Here is a 24,147-nt window from a genome sequence, read left to right as displayed (position 1 = left end):
CAAGGGCACATGAGAAAGCTCTTCCCCCAAGCTGTGGGGGGCCATGACTCCCAACCACGAAACCATCCCATCTGAGAAGTGTCAGACTAGGAACAATTTCCACTTGTTACCTGAATCCGGTTCAGCTCTACCACAGGACCATGCTGGCGATCTCGCACCATAGTTGCTTGTACTACTTTTCGGAAAGCTGCCTCCTAAAACATAACACATGGACAAAATTTAGAATCTGCTATAGGAAATATTATAAATCATATATAAATCATGTCATAGTTTTGTTTTAAATATCCATTCTATTTTTCAAACATGTACTGAACATTTTTGTAACATAAGGCACTGTGCTAGAACATAAAGACAAGAAGGATAAATAATAGATAAATCATGTCATAGTTTTGTTTTAAATATCCTTTCCTAAAAGTCAAATTTTATTTTTTTCTTTTTATTAAGTTCAATTAGCCAACATTAGTTTTTGATACAGTGTTCAATGATTCATTAGTTGCATATGACACCCAGTGCTTATCCCATCACATGCCCTCCTTAATACCCATCCTCCGGTTACCCCATCCCCCCACTCCCTCACTTCTGCAACCCTCAGTTTGTTTCCTGGAATCCAGAGTCTCTCATGGTTTGTCTCCCTCTCTGATTTCTTCCCATTTGGTTTTCCTTCCCTTCCCCCATGGTCCTCCATGCTATTCCTTATGTTCCACATATGAGTGAAACCATATAATTGTCTTTCACTGCTTGACTTATTTCACTTAGCATAATTCCCTCCAGTTCCATCCATGTCGATGCAAATGGTAGGTACTCATCCTTTCTGATGGCTGAGTAATATTCCAAAAAGTTAAATTTTCTTAACAGTAACTACAAACTCTTTTTGAATCGTGAGGTGGTATTGGGGGCACAGCCTGGAACCCACACACAAACCTATGCAGAAGCCCACCATCTGGAGGCAAGAGGAGCCCACCACACTCTGGGAACAGAGTGGGGAGGGCCAGAGACTGGCACATGTCTGCTCTGACTTAGGACAGAGGCCAGGCCCAGAGGATTGACTAGAAAACCAAGGGCTCCCGGACAAACCACAAGCCCACGAGTGGCAGGACTGACATTAAACACTATGCCTCAGTGTCATGGTCCTGACAAAACCACAAAACAGCAGGTGGGCCAGGGAGTCCTGTAGGTCAAGCAAGGCTTGGGGTGAGGATGGGGAGACCAATGAAGGAGGGAGCATAGAGACACCATACACTGAAAGAAACCTGGGATACCCAGGGCAAGACAGCAAGAAAAGAGAGTGGGGCCCAATGTCACCCAGGTAAAGGCAGGCCTGTCATGCTCATACGGACTAGGGCACAGGCAGCAGCAGTGGGGACAGGAGTAGGGAAGGAGACTCAAGAGACTTAAAGGAGGTAGGATCAGTGGGAGTCCCAGGTCTCTGCCAAATGGATGACCCTGCCCTTGTCCAGAGACGGGGTTGCTGGGGGAGCACAAGGTATCTGCAACAGGGTCTAGGTCCCTCTCCCAGGTCAGAACTCCAACCTCTGACAGCAGGAAGGGCAAGAGCCCTAAGCAGCCCAAGGAGGGACCTCAGACGTAAAAAAGATCAAGTGAGGGTGTCAGAGAGACAACCAGCCCACAGAGGCGAACCCATCACAGCACACAGGAGCTCACAGAGGTACACCCCTCACCACGCATGCACCCTTATATAACACTTACCACCTACTTTTGCCCTCCACCCTGTCTAACCTCTGCTTTACTAACTGCTCAGCACAGAACCAAGGGCAGTTCCTCCTCCACAGGAACATGCATTTCTCTTCTCTGAATGGCCTCACCCAGCCTTGCTCTCCTATGGTGCTCTCTCACTTCTGTGCTCTGAATTGCATCCTGGTAATAACTCTCCATGGTCACAAACAAACAACAACCACTCCCCAAATTTTCCAGCAGATATGATCCTTTCCTACCCAGGACCAGAACAGAGGCCAGTTACACATTCCCTGCCACTGAGGGTACCTGCTGGACTCCCTCAGCACTCCGGCTGTCCCACCCCTGTGCTCACAGCCTGCAGAACACTCATGCAGTCCGTGTGGAGCACATCATGCCTCTCACTTGGTTTTCTCCCTATGAGGGAAGGTTTTTTTCCCCTAGCTGCCAATTATCACCTCTACTCTGACAGATTAAAAAAAAATGGTAAAAGGGATCAAATTTCCTACTTTTTATTATTAGAAAATGGCTGAAGTTTCATATCTACGTTCATATCAGTGTTACCCACACACTTTTTCTTGTTCCCCACCATCAGAAAGATGTTACCATTACCACAATCCTTATCAGTGTCCACTTGTCACTAAGCCACACATGAAAATAAAACGTGTGGAGATGCCTGGGGGGCTGGGTTAAGCGTATGCCTTGGGCTCAGGACATGATCCCAGGGTCCTAGGATCAAGTCCCGCATCAGACTCCCTGCTCGGCGGGGAGCCTGCTTCTCCCCCTGCCTGCCACTCCCCCTGCGCACTCTCACTCTCTCTCTCTCTCTGACAAATAAATAAAATCTTTAAAAAAAGAAAATGTGGGGGCGCCTGGGTGGCTCAGTCGTTAGGCGTCTGCCTTCGGCTCAGGTCATGATCCCAGGGTCCTGGGATCGAGCCCGAGGGTCCTGGGATCGAGCCCGATGCTCCTGGGATCGAGCCCGCATTGGGCTCCCTGCTCCGCGGGAAGCCTGCTTCTCCCTCTCCCACTCCCCCTGCTTGTGTTCCCTCTCTCGCTGTGTCTCTGTCAAATGAATAAATAAAATCTTAAAAAAAAAAAAAAGAAAAGAAAAGAAAATGTGTGTACCAGTCCCCTTCAGCTAAGTGCAAACAAAGCCAATCCTAAGGAAAAAAAAATCTGCTTGGACAGGGCTCCAAAACATCTAGATTTTATTATCATTAAAAATATATATATATGGGGCACCTGGGTCTCAGTCAGTTGAGCGTCTAACTCTTGGTTTCGGCTCAGGTCATGATCTCATGGGATCAAGCCCTGCATCAGGCTCCATGCTCAGCAGGGAATCTGCTTGAGAGTCTCTCCCTCTGACTCCTCCCCCACTTGCATGCGTGGGCGCTCTCTCTCTAATAAATAAATAAATCTTAAAAAAAAATAAAATAAAAATAAGCGGCGCTTGGGTGGCTCAGTCAGTTAAGTGTCTGCCTTCGGCTCAGGTCATGATCCCAGGGTCCTGGGACTGAGTCCCACATCGGGTTCCCTGCTGAGAAGCCTGCTTCTCCCTCTGCCTGCCATGACCCCTACTTGTGCACTCTCTCTCTCTGTCAAATAAATAAATAAAAATCTTTTTTAAAATAAAAAAACAAGAAAATTAAATTAAATTAAAATTTAAAAAGACCATAATCTTTGATAACAAAATAGGCCACAAAATAGGTCTCAGAATCAATAGACTCTTCAGAATTAGGAGCCCTCAAATCTGACCTCTATGCTTTTTTCAGCACAAATACTGCCCCTATCACACGTTGGTTCTTTTAGAACATCCTGTCAACCTGCTTGCCAGAAACTTAACTCCTGAATCAGACATCCTATTTCTAGAAAATTCAAATTATTACAAACGTCGATGGGTCAAAATCTGTCTGGTGATTTTTATGTGCCCTCATTCATGATTCTATTCACAGCCTGTTAAATTATGCTTTGACAAGGAATCTCTACATATCCTGGTACAGAACTTTCATCTAAATCATCTAGACTATCTGGCACTCTCTGCTGGACATCCCTGGGTAAGAAATTAGCTCATTTTTTCTTCCTGCTGCCAGTGGGGATTTGCTATAATGTCTCAAGGCTAGCCAAGCAGAGAACGTTGCCAAGTAGGCTTAGTTTTGCAAACCACCCCACCCTTTTGGGGAGGTGGGAAGCAGAGATTACAATAGGAAAATGCCGCACCACACTATTAATTTTTAATGTAAGCTCTAAAAGAGAAGACATTTTTGTCTGTTTTTCATTGATGCATTCTGGGCACCCAGAACAGAGCCTGGCATATAGTAGGTGCTCAATGAACATCTGCTAAATAAGCTTTATTCTGTATATTTCCAGTTTGGGAATTTTTGTTGAATTAAAATTTAGTGAAAATACCAGTTTTGCCTACAACAAAGACTGCTAAGAGTACCTTTCCCTGGGATATCAGAATTCCTCGCAGAGTGTCAAACCCCACAGAAGGCCCAAGTCCAGTTTCATCAAGAGAGCCCTCCAGGTCGAACATGGGGATACAGGGGCAGAAGAGCTCTGAGATGTGATGTAGCAGAAGCAGCCGATTCCGCAGTGCTATTATGGGGATTTCCTGCAAGTGATTGTATTCCATGGGAACCTGAAACGTTGAAACTGTATTAAGTCAACTTAGGTGTCAAATGCACAGATAACCCATAGTTTGTAGATGAATTCTGAAAATATTTTTTTCAAAAACAGAGAAGCACTGTTACTTCTGAGTCTGGCATGAATAACCTCATCGTTTTTAGAACCATATTCTGGCCAGCTTGACTGCTTGAGTCAAGTAATGTAAACCAAGTAAAATGCTAAAAAAATTAATCTATAGAAATATATTTACTAAGGAATATGTGCAGCTTGTACTATCAGAATGGTTTTGTATAGTTTGTAAGATTTAGAATGAAGGTGACACACTGATATATATAGAATGTTGGTTAATGTGAATATTAAGGTTCTTAAAAGTACTGTTTTTCACATTATGAACCAGAAATATTTTCAACGGAACACCTCTGTAAATATACAGTGGAAAATGAAGTGTGAGTGTGGCTTACATGCATAATTCAATACACAGATAGTAACTTTGTCACTACTGTACACCTCCTAGCCCCCCTGGCCCAATCACAGTACTGACCTGTGCAGGAAGCTTCCCAGCGCTGGCAGGCTTGCTGGTTGACCAGGCAAGAGTATGTGCTGAGCCACAGGCCACACGGTTGACCTTCTTACCCTGAAGGGCGGCTACCAACCGGGGCCTCTGGATGGCATTTGTAGTTCCATCTCCCAGTTGTCCCTCATCATTGTCACCCCACGTATAAACTTCTCCTAAATGAAGTGAATTTAGAACAAAAACTTGTATACTAGGGCTAATGAATGCACAACCACCAATATCTTCCCATCACAATCATACTCCCTTTAATGGGGTGCTGGTGGTTAACTGTCTGAATGTCAACTTCACGTGTGACCTACATGTCTCTAATCACAGCATCCAAAGAGGTAGCACGCTTCTCAGAACTCTTGACAGACCCTGCTGGCCAACATGCCTTTTCTAGTACTAAGCACATAACTGCAGTAGTTCTTAATCCAAATAAGTAACAGTAAAATAGATGGTAATATCCTTAATTGCCCAAGGTAATTTTTTATGTTAAATAGAGAGGAAAAAATCAGTTTTTTAAAAAACACAACCCGTTTTTAAGGGAAACACAGTTCTTCCTATAGTTGTTCATAACCTAAACATGAGATTCATCATTGATGAGAATATTTTTTAGTGTACCATGCTAAATCCCAACCATGAAATGCCACCAGAAAACTGTTCTAAGGGTAAGATCACTCGGTGACTAAACAGAAACGAGGTTAGTTGCCATATCCACAAAGGCTCCTCAGGGAGCCACAAGCAGCACTCTGTAGAGTGTGACGCCTGCATGATCAAGGGCAATGTGCTTGTGTGCCACCTCTTCCCATTATGTACAGTTTAGTCCTAAAGTCACTGTGTGGGTGTCACAGCACAAGTAAGGAGAGAGGACTTCTCAGCAGAGGCACAACTGGATGCAGAGACTGAGAGTCCACAAATGATAAACACTTCCATATAGGGGGTGTCCCAGTGTGGGGAACTGGCCCAAGCAGACACACCAGTACCTCATGTGTGGGGGTGGCCCAGAGTGAGCAGTCACAGCCCAAGATGGGTGAGGATTCATTCAGGGGAGAGGGCAAAGGCAATGATGGGACACTGATCACATGCATGCAGAGTGACTGAATCACTGCATTAGGGATAATGAAATCCAGGATTCTCACCAAATCCTGGTGAGAAAGGAGTTAAAAGTATGGAAAGAGAGAAAACCAGAATGAACCCTGTGGTACAGAACCAGAATCTGGGGTCCAGGTGTGAATGTATGGTATTCAATATACATATATAGATACAAAAATAACATAGATACAAATTTGTATATTATTTACATATGTATTCCCTGGCTCTATCCACTCAGAAGACCTGGGAGCAGTGACATCCCAAAAGCAATGAGCACATCTATCGACCTGATTTGTCTTCTCAACACCATTCTCCTCTACAGACACCAGGACTCCTTGGGGAAATGGCCAATGCTAGGCATGGGCCATGGGGAGTCAAGAAGATAGGGTGTCTTATTGTGCCAGAAAGCAAGGAAGTAGTCAGTGAATGATACGCACACACCAGCAAATAAAGCTAGCCTAATAGGGCCAATTTGAGCATCAAAATTAGTAACAGTAACAGATTATATATAATCCATTGAAAAAATTGGGAAACCATGAGTCCCACATAGATGTAAATGAAAAAAATAATTAAACATCTGATGAGAATAAAATATCCAAAGAGAAAAGGGATATTTAAATAGTTTCAAATACTCTCCCAAATACTTATTAGTTACAATGGATGTTCATAGTGGAAAAGCCTGGCAGCCACCACCTTAATCAAGTGATTGAAGTTAACACCACCAGTAATGGGACAAAGAGAAATTGCATGTCACCTGATGAATTAAGAATGAATTAAGAACACAGCAAGAATTAAGATCAAAGATGAGGGGCGCCTGGGTGGCTCAGTCGGTTAAGCGGCTGCCTTCGGCTCAGGTCATGATCCCAGGGTCCCGGGATCAAGCCCCGTTTCGGGCTCCTGGCTCAGCGGGGAGCCTGCTTCTCCCTCTCCCTCTGCCTGCCTCTCTGCCCACTTGTGCTCTCTATCTCTCCGTCAAATAAATAAATAAAAATCTTTAAAAAAAAACAAAAAAAATCAAAGATGAGCAACTTGAATCTACTGAGGAGATATGAGACAAATTCAAATTGAGGGATGTTCTACAAAAAAGTCTATAATCTTCAAAAGTGCCACAGTCCAAAAAACTCAGGAAGACTGAAGAAGTGTCAAAGAATCATGCTCACGGTCAACTGAGGATTGTCTCAGAGTAGAGGAGACAAGAACATGTTTCAGCTAAACGTAGCCTGTGTTGTAGCATAAATGGGCGTGAAGATCAGGTGTAGTAATAACCAGGGTGCATTTCCCAAATGGACAGCCATGTTGGGATTGTTTAGTAGTGTCCCTGTTTGTAGGAAATAAACTCTCAAATGTTCAGGGTAATGGGCGTACCTGACTCTCACATGGGTAAAAAAAGTCTTTGTACTACACTTCCAGCTGTTCTCTAAGTGTGTGATTTGTTTCAAAAATTTAAAGAATGAAAATGAAGCAAATAAAAAAATGTGTTCTAAGTTCTTAAAAACTACAATATCAGTCCACAATAGGCCATAAAAATTATTTATTCATATATGAAACTCTTCCATAAATGAAACAATTGAAGGGTACGGTACATGTTCATATAATTGACCAAAGGCTTTAAAATGGAACAAAATGGGGAAATGGCCGTTTTAATGAAAGATGGTACACTAGTTTTCTATTATTACCATAACAAATTACCAGAACTTACTGGCTTAAACAGTTCTTGCAGTTCTGTAGGTCAGAAGTCCAACATGAGTGTGACTAGGCTAACGGCTAGATATCAGCAGGCTGCATCCTTTTTGGATGCTCTGGGAGAGAGAACCCATTTCCTTGCTCACTCAGGCTGTTGGAAGAATTAAGTTTTTTGGAGGACCAAGGTCCTATTTCCTTGTGGGCTGTCAGCTGACAGCTGTTCCTAGCTTCCAGAGGTCACCCACATTCCCTTTCCTCCATCTCTGTAGCCAACAATGGTGGATCAAGACCTTCTCACACTTCGAAAAATCTCTCCCACCTCTTCTCTGTCACATCTCTTTGACTGACTCTTCTGCCTCCTTTTCTGCTGTGAAGGGTCTGTGTAATTACATTAGCCCACCTAATAATCCAGAATAATTTCCATATTGTAATGTCAGTTGATTATCAACCTTAATTCCATCTGTACAGTCCCTTTTGCCATTGGGCTGGGGTCCCCAAGAACACCTTCAGGTTTGCTGATTCATTGGGTAAACTCCGAGGCCTCAGCATACAGTCATACTCAGCTATAATTACAGTGAAAGGACACGAAGAAAAATCAGCAAAGGGAAAAGGCACATGGGGTGAAGTCCAGAGGAAACCAGGTACAAGCTTCCAATGATCCTATGCCAGTGGAGTTACAGAGGACAAGCCTAATCCTTCTAACAATGAGTTGTGACAACACATGTAAAGTGCTGTTTACCTCGGCGCCCAGGGTTTTCACTAGGGTTGTCACATGGACAGTTCTGCCTGGCACATACCCACGTTTCAGGAAACAGTTTTCAGCAGAGTCCACATTGTGCAGTTTAGGCACAGCAAGGCCTTTTGAAATTAGGGAAGGGAGGGAGCCTTCCCAAAATCCAGATTCCCAGGGGCAAGCTGAGGGACACCCTGCAAGCAGCCTTCCTAAGGACAGCAGTATCAGATGTGCTCTGTTAGCTCTTTCAAGCACAGCCGTGAAATATAACATATTCATAACTGTTAACACCAGGGACTGAAGATGACAAGAGCCAGAACTCTTCAGCAAATTCTCAGCTATAATACAACTGCTCCCCACTCCTTACAGCTGCATATATTATTCCTGAGCAGACTTCTTAGTTTTTTCTTTTTTATGTTATGTTAATCACCACATATTATATTATTAGTTTTTGACATAGTGTTCCATGATTCATTGTTTGCGTATAACATCCAGTGCTCCATGCAGTACGTGCCCTCCTTAATACCCATCACCAGGCCAACCCATCCCCCTAACACCAACCCCCTTCCCCTCTAGAACCCTCAGTTTGTTTTTCAGAGTCCCAAGTTTCTCATGGTTTGTCTCCCCATCTGATTTCCGCCCCCTTCATTCTTCCATTCCTGCTATCTTCTTCTTCTTTTTTTTTTTTTTTAACATATAATGTATTACTTGTTTCAGAGGTACAGGTCTGTGATTCAACAGTATGACACAATTCACAGTGTTCACCATAGCACATACCCTCCCCAATGTCTATCACCCAGTCACCCCATCCCTCCCACCCCCCATCACTCCAGCAACCCTCAGTTTGTTTCCTGAGTTTAAGAATCCCTCTTATCAGTGAGGTCATATGATACATGTCTTTCGCTGTTTGACTTATTTCGCTCAGTATAACACCCTCCAGTTCCATCCACGTCATTGCAAATGGCAAGATTTCATTCCTTTTGATGGCTGCGTAATATTCTATTGTATATATATACCACTTCTTCTTTATCCATTCATCTGTCGGTGGACATGTTGGCTCTTTCCACAGTTTGGCTATTGTGGACATTGGGGTGCACGTACTCCTTTGGGTCCCTACATTTGTATCCTTGGGGTAAACACCCAGGAGTGCAATTGCTGGGTCATATGGTAGCCCTAATTTCAACTTTTTGAGGAACCTCCATACTGTTTTCCAGAGTGGTTGCACCAGCTTGCATTCCCACCAACAGTGTAGGAGGGTCCCCTATCCGCATCCCCGCCAACATCTGTCGTTTCCTGACTTGTTAATTTTAGCCATTCTGACTGGTGTGAGGTGGTATCTCATTGAGGTTTTGATTTTGACTTCCCTGATGCCAAGCAACATTGAGCAATTTTTCATATGTCTGTTGGCCATTGGGATGTCTTCTTTGGAAAAATGTCTGCTCATGTCTTCTACCCATTTCTTGACTGGATCATTTGTTCTTTGGGTGTTGAGTTTAAGAAGTTCTATATAGATTTTGGATACTAGCCCTTTATCTGATATGTCATTTGCAAATACCTTCTCCCATTCTGTCGGTTGTCTTTTGGTTTTCTTGATGAAGTCCCAATAGTTCATTTTTGCCCTTGCTTCCTTTACCTTTGGCAATGTTTCTAGGAAGAAGTTGCTGCAGCTGAGGTTGAAGAGGTTGCTGCCTGTGTTCTCATTTAAGATTTTGATGGACTCCTGTATCACATTTAGGTCTTTCAACCATTTGGAGTCTACTTTTGTGTGTGATGTAAGGAAATGATCCAGTTTCATTCTTCTGCATATGGCTGTCCAATGTTCCCAACACCATTTGTTAAAGAGACTGTCTTTTTTCCACTGGACATTCTTTCCGAATTGTCGAAGATTAGTTGACCATAGAGTTGAGGGTCCATTTCTGGGCTCTCTATTCTGTTCCATTGATCTATGTGTCTGTTTTTCTGCCAGTACCATGCTGTTTTGATGATGACAGCTTTGTAATAGAGCTGGAAGTCCGGAATTGTGATGCCGCCAGCTTTGCTTTTCTTTTTCAACATTCCTCTGACTATGCGGGGTCTTTTCTGGTTCCATACAAATTTTAGGATTATTTGTTCCATTTCTTTGAAAAAAGTGGATGGTATTTTGATGGGGATTGCATTGAATGTGTAGATTGCTCTAGGTAGCATTGACATCTTCACAATATTTGTTCTTCCAATCCATGAGCATGGAATGTTTTTCCATTTCTTTGTCTTCCTCAATTTCTTTCATGAGTATTTTATAGTTTTCTGAGTACAGATCCTTTGCCTCTTTGGTTAGTTTTATTCCTAGGTATCTTATGGCTTTGGGTGCGATTGTAAATGGGATTGACTCCTTAAAAATTCTCTTTCTTCTGTCTTCTGTCTGTTGATGTATAGGAATGCCACTGACTTCTGTGCGTTGATTTTATATCCTGCCACTTGACTGAATTCCTGTATGAGTTCTAGCAGTTTTCGGGTGGAGTCTTTTGGGTTTTCCACATAAAGTATCATATCATCTGCAAAGAGTGAGAGTTTGACTTCTTTGCCAATTTGGATGCCTTTGATTTCTTTCTGTTGTCTGATTGCTGTGGCTAGGACTTCCAATACTATGTTGAATAGCAGTGGGGATAGTGGACATCCCTGCCGCGTTCCTGACCTTAGGGGAAAAGTTCTCAGCTTTTCCCCACTAAGAATGATATTCGCTGTAGGTTTTTCATAGATGGCTTTTATGATACGAGGTATGTACCCTCTATCCCTATACTCTGAAGAGTTTTCATCAAGAAAGGATGCTGTACTTTGTCAAAAGCTTTTTCTGCATCTATTGAGAGGATCATATGGTTCTTCTTCCTTTTCTTAATGTATTGTATCACACTGATAGATTTGCGCATGCTGAACCAACCTTGCAGCCCAGGGATAAATCCCACTTGGTTGTGGTGAATAATTCTGTTAATGTACTGTTGGATCCTGTTGGCTAGTATTTTGGTGAGAATTTTTGCATCCATGTTCATCAAGAATATTGGTCTGTAATTCTCCTTTTTAATGGGGTCTTTGTCTGGTTTTGGGATCAAGGTAATGGTGGCCTCATAAAACGAGTTTGGAAGTTTTCCTTCCATTTCTATTTTTTGGAACAGTTTCAGAAGAATAGGTATTAATTCTTCTTGAAATGTTTGGTAGAATTCTCCCGGTAAGCCATCTGGCCCTGGGCTTTTGTTTGTTGGGAGATTTTTGATGACGGCTTCAATTTCCTTAGTGGTTATAGGTCTGTTCAGGTTTTCTATTTCTTCCTGGTTCAGTTTTGTAGTTGATACATCTCTAGGAATGCATCCATTTCTTCCAGATTATCTAATTTGCTGGCATAGAGTTGCTCATAATATGTTCTTATAATTGTATTTCTTTGGTGTTGGTTGTGATCTCTCCTCTTTCATTCATGATTTTATTTATTTGGGTCTTTTCTCTTTTCTTTTTGATAAGTCTGGCCAGGGGTTTATCAATCTTGTTAATTCTTTCAAAGAACCAGCTCCTAGTTTCATTGATCTGTTCTACTGTTCTTTTCATTTTTATTTCATTGATCTTTATTATTTCTCTTCTCCTGCTGGGTTTAGGCTTTATTTGCTGTTCTTTCTCCAGCTCCTTTAGGTGTAGGTTTAGGTTGTGTATTTGAGACGTTTCCTGTTTCTTGAAGAAGGCTTGAATTGCTATATACTTTCCTCTTAGGACTGCCTTTGCTGCATCCCAAAGATTTTGAATAGTTGTGTTTTCATTTTCATTGGTTTCCATGAATTTTTTAAGTTCTTCTTTAGTTTCCTGGTTGACCCCTTCATTCTTCAGTAGGATGCTCTTTAGCCTCCATGTATTTGAGTTCTTTCTGACTTCCCTCTTGTGACTGAGTTCTAGTTCAAAGCATTGTGGTCTGAAAATAGGCAGGGAATGATCCCAATCTTTTGGTACCAGTTGAGACCTGATTTATGACCTAGGATGTGATCTATTCTGGAGAATGTTCCATGGGCACTAGAGAAGAATGTGTGTTCTGTTGCTTTGGGATGGAATGTTCTGAATATATCTGTGAAGTCCGTTTGGTCCAGTGTGTTATTTAAAGTCTTTATTTCCTTGTTGATCTTTTGCTTAGACGATCTGTCCATTTCAGTGAGGGGGTGTTAAAGTCCCCCACTATTATTGTATTGTTGTCAATGTGTTTCTTTGCTTTTGTTATTAATTGGCTTATATAAGTGGCTGCTCCCATGTTAGGGGCATAAATATTTACAATTGTTAGATCTTCTTGTTGGATAGACCCTTTAAGTAGGATATAGTATCCTTCCTCATCTCTTATTACAGTCTTTGGTTTAAAATCTAATTTGTTGGCATTAAGGATTGCCACTCCAGCTTTCTTTTGGTGTCCATTAGCATGGTAAATGGTTTTCCACCCCCTCACTTTCAGTCTGGGGGTGTCTTTGGGTCTAAAATGAGTCTCTTGCAGACAGCATATGGATGGGTCTTGTTTTTTAATCCAGTCTGATAGCCTTTGTCTTTTGATTGGGGCATTGAGTCCATTTACATTCAGGGTAACTATTGAAAGATAGGAATTTAGTGCCATTGTATTGCCTATAAGGTGACTATTACTGTATATTGTCTGTGTTCCTTTCTGGTCTGTGTTGCTTTTAGGCTCTCTCTTTGCTTAGAGGATCCCTTTCAATATTTCTTGTAGGGCTGGTTTCGTGTTTGCAAATTCCTTTAGTTTTTGTTTGTCCTGGAAGCTTTTTATCTCTCCTTCTATTTTCAGTGACAGCCTAGCTGGATAGAGCATTCTTGGCTGCCTATTTTTCCCATTTAGTGCTCTGAATATATCCTGCCAGTCCTTTCTGGCCTGCCAGATCTCTCGGGTTAGGTCTGTTCCCAGTCTAATGTTTCTACTATTGTAGGTTAAAGGTCTCTTCTCCCGAGCTGCTTTCAGGATTTTTTCTTTGTCTCTGAGACTCGTAAGTTTTACTATTAGATGTCAGGGTGTTGACCTATTTTTATTGATTTTGAGAGGGGTTCTCTGTGCTTCCTGGATTTGATGCCTGTTTCCTTCTCCAAATTAGGGAAGTTCTCTGCTATAATTTGCTCCAATATACCTTCTGCCCCTCTCTCTCTTTCCTCTTCTTCTGGGATCCCAATTATTCTAATATTGTTTCGTCTTATGGTATCACTTATCTCTCGAATTCTGCCCTCATGATCCAGTAGTTGTTTATCTCTCTTTTTCTCAGCTTCTTTATTTTCCATCATTTGGTCTTCTATATCACTAATTCTCTCTTCTGACTCATTTATCCTAGCAGTTAGAGCCTCCATTTTTTTTTTCTTTTTTAAAGATTTTTTATTTATTTTTTATTATTTGACAGAGAGAGAATGAGAGACAGAGAGCATGAGAGGGAGGAGGGTCAGAGGAAGAAGCAGACTCCCTGCTGAGCAGGGAGCCCGATGTGGGACTCGATCCCGGGACTCCAGGATCATGACCTGAGCCGAAGGCAGTCGCTTAACCAACTGAGCCACCCAGGCGCCCTAGAGCCTCCATTTTTGATGGCACCTCATTAATAGCCTTTTTGATTTCGACTTGGTTAGATTTTAGTTCTTTTACTTCTCCAGAAAGTGTTTCTCTAATGTCTTGCATGCTTTTTTCAAGCCCAGCTAGTATCTTTAAAATCATTATTCTGAACTCTAGTTCCGACATCTTACTAATGTCCATATTGAGTACGTCCCTGGCAGTCGGTACTGCCTCTTGTTCTTTTCGTTGAGGTGATTTTTTCTGTCTTGTCATTTTGTCCAGAGGAGAACAGATGAATGAGAGAACAAAATGCTAACAAGGTAAGAACGACCCCAGAAAAATATACACTAAACAAATCAGAAGAGACCTGAAACCAGGGGAAAAGGGAAAGAAAGAAAAAAGATAAAAGCAAACAAACAAAAAAAACCGAATATGATCAAATATGATCAGGCTGTGTATAGATCAGTGCCACACATTAGATTTTGGGCATATTTTGGCCTGTTAGAAGAAAGAGTCTCCCAGAATTTTAAAGAAAGGAAAACTTATATATGTACAAAAATAAGGGTAAATATGATGAAGGGATGGAATAGGACTGTAAAGATGGAAATTATAAAAGATTTTATAAAAGGAATTGATAAGAAGTTGGTCGAAAAAAGAAAGAAGAGGATTTAAAAAAAAAGAAAAGGGAGAGAATGTAATCTGGCAGGAGACTAGAACAAAGCCATACACTAGAGATTTAGGGTGTATTTTGGTGTGTTAGAAGAAACTGTATCCCAAACTTTTAAAGAGAGAACAACTTATATACATATACAAAAATAAGGTTAACTACTATGAAGGGATAGAATATGAGTCTAAAAATGAAAAATAAAAAAGATGTTTTAAAAAAGGGATTAATAAGATGTTGGTTGAAAAAGGGAAAAAGAAAAATTCAAAAAAAAATTAAGTTTGAAAGACTAAAGAATCATGGTAAAAAAGCCATGAATTCTATGTGCAGTATTCCCCTAGTGCTGGAGTTCTGCCATTCTCATTGATCGGTAAACTTGGTCTTGGCTGGCTGTTCTTGCTGATCTTCTGGGGGAGGTGCCGTCCTAGCGATTCTGAAATGTCTTTGCCTGAGGCGGAATTGCACTGTCCTTGCCAGTCCGGGCTAAGTAATCTGCTTGGGTTTGCTCTCGGGAGCTTTTGTTCCCTGCAAGCTTTCCGTACAGCTTTGGAGGACGAGAGTGAAAATGGCGGCCTCCCAATCTCCGCCCCAGAGAAGCCAAGAACTCGGGGCCCCACTCCTCAGCGAGCCCCCAGAGAAAAGCAGTCAATCACTCCTGTCTCCCCGGTCTCCGGCCGCACTCCATGCTCACCCAGCCTGTGACCAAGCGTTTCTATCTCTGGCACCCAACTCAGTGTGGAGTCTCCAAACCCAGCAGATCCCAGCGGTGTGCTCCTGCGCCGCTCCTCCCGGGGGACGAAGGGGCATCTCCCTGGATCTGCCGCTTGTTGGGTCCCTGCTGGAGGAGCAGTGCCCCGACTGTGCCACGGATCACGGTCTATGGCAACCCCGAGCTGAGAGCCCACTCCTCAGCTCCCATCTCTGCAGCCGGCTTCCCTGCTCCAATACCTGGGAGCTCTGCCACACTCAGGCACCCCCAGTCTACCTGTGACCCCGAGGGTCCTGAGACCACACTGTCCCAGTGAGGGTTCCACCCCCTGTTTAGCCACTGGAGCAATGTCCCTCAGCGGAGCTGACTTCTAAAAGTTCCGATTTTGTGCTCCGCTGCTCTATCACTTGCCATAAGCAGCTGATGGAGGCCCCCTCCCCTGCCATCTATCCTCCAGAATATCGCCTCGGATTCACTTCTCCGCACGTCCTACCTTCCAGAAAGTGGTCGCTTTTCTGTTCAGAGAGTTGATGCACTCTCTTGTTGAGTTTGTAGGTGTTCAGAATGGTTTGATCCCTATCTAGCTGAATTCCTGGGACCAGACGAAATTTAGATCTCCTACTCCTCTGCCATCTTGCTCCTCCCCCAGGCCTCTTAGATTTTAAAGGCCTCTGTGTTGTGACACTGGGCCTCCCACCTACCATCCTCAGTGCAGCATACACAGTGCAGAGAGCCAGTGGCGATAGCAATGACTTTCTTCCCCTGCAGCCCTTGGACCTGCCGAGGTCTTCTAACATGATCATCGGATCCATGGCCCAGCCTGTGATAGTCACCTTTGCCCCTGCACAAAAAGAGATAGAGAAACATGAGTGCAAGGCCCTGTCATTTACCACCCTCCTGGCTTAAGCACCATACTTCAGGACACATATCACAGCCTGCTATAGAAGTTACAACTCAATCTATGAGATGTCAGTTAATATAACTTCACATTAGTAAACCGGTTTTGGTGATAGTCAACAAACAGAATCTTACATACCAAGTATAAACAGCATGAGATTTGGGAAGGGTGACAGAAAACTGGGATCCACATTCTACATACCAAGTATAAACAGCACCAGATTTGGTAAGGGCGACAGAAAACTGGGATCCACATTCTACTTTAACCACTCCAAGGCCTGTAAGAGAATCAATCTAAAAGGGAAAAAGGTTCAATTAGACTGAATCAAGGTTTTTGCTAACTGCTGCGACCACACAGAGACTGAACTAAATCTAATAAGGAACTCTGAAAATCCTTACTCAGGTCAAATATTTCATACAACTTAAAATCCAACTCCACTTAACCAGGTAAGTGTTCTCAGGAGGAGCAGGAATGCCTGGCTTTGAAGCCACACATGGTGACACTCAGCCATGGGCCCATGCTACTGCACAATGAGACCCAGCATGTGTCACTAAAAATGGACATGTCACAGTTGAAGGTCTCAGAATCCACTCTCCCAATTCCATTTCTCTTTGTGGTGTTCTGGCCCCACTCGCCAGTAAGCCCTGTACTTCTCCTCTGCCCTCCAGCCCTCTCAGATCCCACAGGCCCACAGGAGAGGAACAGCAAGCAATGCGGAGGAGGATTGGCCAAGAGAACCAGGGCTCTGGCCTTTAGACATGACCTAGCCATCTATCCAGGTTAATTAAATTAAATACGACCTTGGTCAGGCCAGTATTGGAACTCACCTCCACCCCTGAACACTTGGGGGTCCAGGCCCTTCACAGCCAATTTCCAGAGGTCTCACTAGGGCTCACTAACCTAGTCATCACCTTTTCTCACCCAGCAAGCTATGCTCCTATTATCCGTGACTGTTCTGACTTAAGTTCTCATATTTGATTTTAAATTTAAATTAATTAAAACAATCAATTCTCTCAGTTTTCTCCTTACCTTCAGTTCTGTCATAATCACATCAGTAATGACCTCCATCCCCTCAATGTCCAATATCCTAATCCCTGAAGGTTCAAAGCCTGTGTCTAAGCTTTCCTAAGCATAATAAAGTCCAAAACAGACAGTTTTTTCATAAATATGGAAACCCTAAGTAACCTATAACATGGTTAAAATACCGTACACCTGCAAGAGAAAAGGAACAAGAGATCATAAGACTGAGGAGGAAGCCCTGAGCTTCTGGTTTTCCAGCAGTGCCCACCAGGGCACAGGGGTGCCTCCAGGCACATCTCCACCAAGCTTTGGCTGCAGGCAGCACCAGCCAAAACCACTCTCTGCAGTGATGGAAATGTGCTGTGTCCACAATGCCCAAATGGAAGCCACCAGACACATGCAGCCACTAAGCACATGAAATGCAGCCAGTGTGAGTGGGGAAGTGAATTTTAACTTTATCTACTTTTTTTTTTTTTTTAAGATTTTATTTATTTATTTGAGAGAGAGAGAATGAGAGAGAGCGAGTACATGAGAGGGGGGAGGGTCAGAGGCAGAAGCAGGCTCCCTGCCGAGCAGGGAGCCCGATGCGGGACTCCAGGATCATGACCTGAGCCGAAGGCAGTCACTTAACCAACTGAGCCCCCCAGGCGCCCCAACTTTATCTACTCTTAATTGAGTTAAACTTAAACTTAAATAGCCATGTGTGGCCAACAGCTATTGTACCGGGCAGCACAGCTCTGGGAAGAAAAGCTATGCAGTTCTAGCCTAGGCTCTTGTCCCATCTGAGGGAGCCTCTGGAAGAATGCTGCCGCCCAGGGCTGCCTGTGCCCCATGGGCGTCTCTATTCTCCACACACAGTCCCAGATTCCTAACAAGACTGGACACCAGGCAGAGGACAGTTTCTAGTTTTCGTTCACAGCACACACACTCCCAAATCCACAGCAAAGCACCTCAACTAAACGGCCGGGTTGGGTTTGTGCACACTGCAGGCAGCAGAGCACTCAGCACGTGGTCTGAACACATCGATGAGTTTAATCTCTGCCAACTGCCCATCCACAAGGGCAAGATAGTCTCACAAAGTTAAAAAGCTGCTCAGAATCATGCAGGTCACATGGAGAAAAGCAATCTGACCCCCAACCCAGGCCCGTAGCCTCTTAGCTTGTCACAGGATGTCCATTTAAAACAGCCTCTGGCTAAGCCAGATGCAACCCTTTCTTCAGTACTATGACATTCATAGCTATAGAACTCTATAAATTGAAAAGACTGTGAACAATTTGTTATCCTTTTCCTCAAACAGGTCTACATACTACATAAAACCACAGGTTTTGCTAAATTACATAAATTTCCCAAGACAGCACAAATAGCACTTAAAATATCTCAATACCTTTGGGCCTTTCCCTCACTTTTTACTCAATTACCCATTATATTTTCTGCAAAGAAGGTAAGATGAGGTAAAATACTCCTGAAAAGCACACAGAAGGGGAGGTGGCAGCAAGCCTCTGTGCTCCTGGGAGGGCCCAGGGGGCTCTAAGAGCTCCAGAAAGACCTGGAACGTTCCCATCCCAGGATCGTTGGGAAAGGTGTTTTTCTCCCACTGTGCAGACACAAATACCTTCATGGGTACTTTACAGCCATCACTGCCTCCTCGGCCAAGCTTGCCGTAGTCCCCGTCCCCCCAGGACCAGACAGTATCATCATCAGTGAGGCAGAGGGTCTGGGCATCTCCACTGCCACAGGCGACATCAACCACGCGGTGACCCTGCAGCGCCTCCACCTTCAGAGAAAAGGAACCAAGGTTATCTGACTGCAGTAGAAAGGAAGTCTACCTAAGGAAAGGCTTTATTTTTTTTAATTTTTTAAAAAGATTTATTTATGGGCACCTGGGTGGCTCAGCCAGTTAAGCATCTGCCTTCGGCTCAGGTCATGATCCTTCAGCCCCACATCGGGCTCCCTTCTCAGCGGGGAGCCTATTTTACCCTCTCCCATTGCCCCTGCTTGTGCGAGTGTGCTTGCTCTCTCTCCCTCTGTCAAATAAATAAATTTTTTTTAAAAGGATTTATTTATTTATTTGAATGAGAGAGACAGAGAGAGGAGGCGCCCGCTCGAGAGTGGGGGGAGGGGCAGAGGGAGAGAGAGAATCTCAAGCAGACTCCCCACTGAGTGTGGAGCCTGATGCAGGGCTCAATCTCCCGACCCTGAGATCATGAACTGAACAGAAATCAAGAGTCAGATACTTAACCGAATGAGCCACCCAGGCACCCCAGGAAAGGCTTTAAAGTACTATGATGCTCCCTGTGTGTGGGGGGGGGGGGGGGGGCTGTTTTAAGTCTTTGCAAAGAACGTGAAATTTTAATAATCCTGTAAGATTTTTGTTTGAACCAAATAAATCTAAACTACAGGAGGCAGGAATCAGTGTCCCCAATGAGCCAGTCCTACCACACCAGGAAGTCTTATTTACTGCCTCACCCAAAATACAGTGGGCCTTCTAGAAGCCAAAGCATTTAGCTAGATACCAAGTAATATTAATATATAAATATATATATATTATAAATTATAAATAAAAGGGTATTTCAAATACTATCCTGTTTAGACCTACTGAATACAAACCTACTTGTAAATAATGAGGCTAAGGCCATCAACTCTAAAACAAAAGAAACTGGAAAAGGAAATACTTTTGGCTTTTAAAAATCATAATGGCATAATGACAATGGCAAGCTGCCTCCCCTACCACCTTCAACAGTGAGGGTCTGAAGAGCCGCCCCAGGCCTCTGAGCCCCTTTTCAAGGTGCCTTCTCACCAGCTTTGGCTTTAACTGGTCCTCACTGTCGCTGTGTCCCAGGCGGCCATACCGGCCTTTGCCCCAAGTGTAGAGATCCCCTGCTGCGGTGACGCAGGCACTGTGGGCTCCACCAGCAGCAACGTCAACCACTTCAATTCCTCTCAGAGACTCAATGACTCGAGGGCGGTCACATGGACTGCAAAAAAGGTCACCAAAGATAACGGAAATAGTTTTATTCTTAAATATTTTTAAAGTATTAAATACTAGGCTTTTGGTTTGCTGTTCACTTGTTTAATGTACACCTCTCAAATCAATTGTTAATTAAGAAGAATCATTCAGACCTGAACTCAAAATTTCACAATTTCCTAAATGTCTCCTTTTATAGCAGCTGCCCTAATGCCAGAGACCAGGGACTTTTCAGTCTAAATCAGAGGCCAGGAGACTAGTGCCCAAATGCGGGCCAATCTGGCCCATGGCCTGTTTTTGAAAGGCCAATTAGCCTAGAATGAATTTTGTATTTTTAAAGGGCTGTTAAAAAAAAAAAAAAAAAAACTGAAAAGAAGCAATATACAACAAAGACTGTCTGTGGCTGGCCTAAAATATTTATTACTGCCTGGCTCTTTACCAAAACAAGTTGCCCACTCTTGCTATAAATCAACATTTCATTTAAGGAGTTTTATAATTTGAATGTCAACTAACCTACCATGTGGCAAGCACTGATAGCAAACTTGTTTGTTTTCTTATTATTGAGTTTTGAAAGCTCTTTATAGTAACGTTGAATATAAGACCTTAGCCAGATGTCTGATTACAAATGCTTTCTCGGTCTGTAGCATGTCTTTTCAATCTAACTTTCGAAAACCTGAAGTTCACATTTTTATGAAGTCCAATTTATCCTATTTTTCTTCACTGGATCATGTTTTTGGAGTTCTATCTAAAAATCCTTGTCTTACCTAAGTCACAAAGGTTTTCTCTCTCATATTTTCTTCTAGAAGTTTTTGGATTTAGGTTTTACATTTATAACTACCAATCATTTTGAGTTAATTCTGGATAGGTGCAAGAAGTTCGCTGCTTGCTATATGGCAATCCAATTGTTCAAGACCATTTGTTGAAAAGGCTCTGTTCTCCAATTAAATGTCTGTATTTTTGTAAACTGTGCATTGGAAGTTCTAAGGGAGAAATCAAGCTTCATTTTTTTCAGTCATTATTCAGTATTTGTGATACATTTTTAGACTCTATTCTGTTCCCCTGATATATTTCTCTCTTTTTACAACAATACTATACTGTCTTGATTACTGTAGCTTTAAAGTGAGGCTTGAAGTCTTGTCAGTCCTCCAACTTTGCTCCTTATTTTCAAGGTTGTTTTGATTATTCTAGGTACTCTGTATTTCCATATGAATTTTACAATCAGCTTGTCAATTTCTACAGACATTTTAATTGGGAAGGGGTAGAACTCATACGTTAATTGGACAAAAACTGACAAAACAAGATTGAGTCTTCTAATCCACAAACACAGAGTATACTCTCCTCCATGATTTTAGGTCTTTTAAAATTTCCCCCACCAATATTTTATAGTTTTCTGCCTATAAGTCGTCCAGGGTTTTTTTTTCCCCTTGGTCAAATTTGTCCCTTACTATTTCAATTCTGGGGGAGGGTAACATAAATGGTATTTTTTAAACTTCAAATTCTGATTACATTTGCATATGTATAAAGACACACAATTGCCTTTTATTTACTGATCTATCCTGCAACCCTGCTAATCTCATTTATTAATTCTAGTAGCTTTTTTGTAGATACCACAGATTTTCTATATAAACAATTATACTCCATGTAAATAGCTTTATTCTCTTTCCAATCTGAATGCCTTTTATTTCTTTACACTGCTATACTGTACTTGCTAATCTTGAAGTATAATACTGAATCTTGACAGCAGATGTCCTTGTCTTGTTCCTGAAATTAGGGGAGGTTCAGTCTGTCACTAGTAAGTATTGTATTGGCTCTACGTGTAACAGAGATGCTCTTCATCAACTTACAGAAGTTCTCTTTTATTTCTAGATTGGTGAAAGTTGTCAGAAACAGATGTTGAAGTTTGTCAAATGCTTTTCCTTCCTTCATCTACGAGATGATCATATGGTTTTTCTTTTTTACTTGATTCATTTTCCAATGTTAAAAACCAATTCTGCAATTTCCATAAAACTCACTTGGTCATGGTGTATTATCCTTTTATATTGTCAGATTTGATTTTCTAAAATGTTAAGAATTTTTACATCTACTTTCATGAAGGATATTGGTCTGTATTTCCCTATTAATGTCTGAGTCTGGTTTTGGTATAAGACTAAAGCTATACACAAAAGAGAGTTGGGGAGAATTCCCTCCTCAATTTTCTAAAATAGTTTGTTAAGAATTGGTATTATCTATTACTTATACATGTGGCAGAAATCATATCACCTGTTTCTGGAGATTTCTTTGTGGGAAATTCAATTACTTAAATAGACACAAAGCTATCTGAGTCACCTATTTCTTCTTGAGTGAGCTTTCAAGAGTGTGTGTCCTTTGAGGAATTTGTCCATTTCATCTAAAAAGTTGCATTTGTTGGCATAAAAATGTTCATTATATTTCATTTTTTAATAGCTGTACATCTGCAGTGATGAAACTCCCTCATTCCTGATATTGCTATAATTTGTATAATCTTTTTTTTCTTGATCAGTCTAGAGGGAGGTTTTATACTGACTTTCTCAAAAAACTTTTGTTTTCTTTTTCTCTCTTGTTCTATTTTCTATTTCATGGATTCTCACTCTGATCTTATTTCCTTTATTCTGTTTATTCTGTGTTGCATTTGTCCTTCTTATTCTAGTGTCTTAAGGTAGAAACCAAAGTCATTAAAAACCATGTTTCTTTTATAATTTTAAAAAAAAGGCATTTCACGCTATAAATCTCCTAGGTATTGCCTTTGCTGGATCACATAAATTTTTATATTCTGTTTACATTTTCACTCAGGTCAAAGTCATTTCTAATTTACTTCTGATTCCCTCTTTGACCAGTTATTTTAAAAGGTTTTATTTACTTTCCAGGTATTTGGAAGATTTCCCAGAGATTTTATTGTTATTGGTTTCTAATTAATTCCATTAGGGTCAGAGAATATACTTTATATGGCTTGAGTACTCTTGATGTATATGATTTGTTTCTGGCCCAAATTATGGTCTATATTGGTAGTTGTTCCATATGTAGTTGAAAAGACAGTGCTTTTGCTGAATCGAGTGTTCTTACTATAAATGGCTACTTGATGAAGCTGGTTGACCGAGTTAAGTCTTCTGACAGATTTTCTATCTACATGTTTTATCAGTTATTGAGGGAAGGGTATTAAAATCTCCAACTGTAACTGTGGATTTGTCTATTTCTCCCTGCAACTCTATCATTTTGTTTAATTTCATGTATTCAGAAGGTCTATCATTAGTTGTGTAAACATTTAGGATTATTATGTCCCCTTGATGACTGACCACTTCATCACTACTAATTGACCCTTTTTATCCCTCTCAATATTCTTTGCTGTGAAATCTACTTTGTATGATATTAATACAAGCATACCAACTTTGTTTTGATTAGTGTTAACATGGTATACATTTTTCCATCTTTTTACTTTTAATCTATTTGTCTAGTACTGAAAATTAGTTTTAAAAATATGTTTGATCTTGCTTTTATATCCATTCTGACAACCTCTGACTTTAACTGGAATGCTTAAACCATTTCCCTCTGATGTTATTGTTAATATATTTTGGCTTATATCTACATCTTGCTATCTTTTTCCTATTTGTCCCATCTGTTTACTCTATTTTTTCTTCTTTAGAGTATGTTTTACAATTTCACTTTAACTTCTTTGTTGGTTTATCAAGTAAAGCTTTTTGTTGCATTATATTAATGTTTGGTTTAGGGTCTGTAGAATACCTCTCCATTACAGTTTAATCTGAAGTCATATACTACATCATGTATAGTATAAGAACATCACAATGGCATACTTCTATTTCCTACCCCCAAGCCTTTGTGTTGCTGCTGCCTTCCCTTATATTACTGCTACATATTTTACTTCTATGTATCTCAATTCATTTTTATTATATCCTTGAAATATTCAATTATCTCTTGAAAATATTGATACAATAAGGAAAAAG

General features: G+C 41.6%; 1 protein-coding gene across 8 annotated transcripts in view; it reads right to left on the bottom strand.

Annotated features, from left to right (window-relative positions):
• Positions 1-24,147, bottom strand: part of HERC2 (HECT and RLD domain containing E3 ubiquitin protein ligase 2) — a 260,003-nt gene that overhangs the window by 11,066 nt on the left and 224,790 nt on the right. For all 8 annotated transcript variants that reach the window (XR_004682606.1, XM_035023922.1, XM_035023920.1 and 5 more), the window contains 7 exons: positions 20,006-20,183; positions 18,821-18,982; positions 16,390-16,481; positions 15,992-16,131; positions 4,862-5,049; positions 4,136-4,333; positions 111-194 (listed from right to left, as the gene is read on the bottom strand). Coding sequence is in view for 7 of the 8 variants with exons in the window: in XM_035023922.1 (XP_034879813.1) it covers positions 111-194; positions 4,136-4,333; positions 4,862-5,049; positions 15,992-16,131; positions 16,390-16,481; positions 18,821-18,982; positions 20,006-20,183 (1,042 nt within the window). In the remaining variant the exon portion in view is untranslated. The remainder of the gene's footprint in view (positions 1-110; positions 195-4,135; positions 4,334-4,861; positions 5,050-15,991; positions 16,132-16,389; positions 16,482-18,820; positions 18,983-20,005; positions 20,184-24,147) is intronic.

This window comes from Mirounga leonina, unplaced genomic scaffold (genome assembly GCF_011800145.1).
Source record: "Mirounga leonina isolate KUSES-001 unplaced genomic scaffold, KU_Mleo_1.0 Mir_178, whole genome shotgun sequence".
In the NCBI taxonomy this organism is placed as follows: domain Eukaryota; kingdom Metazoa; phylum Chordata; class Mammalia; order Carnivora; family Phocidae; genus Mirounga; species Mirounga leonina.
This window is presented reverse-complemented; position numbering and strand designations above follow the sequence as displayed.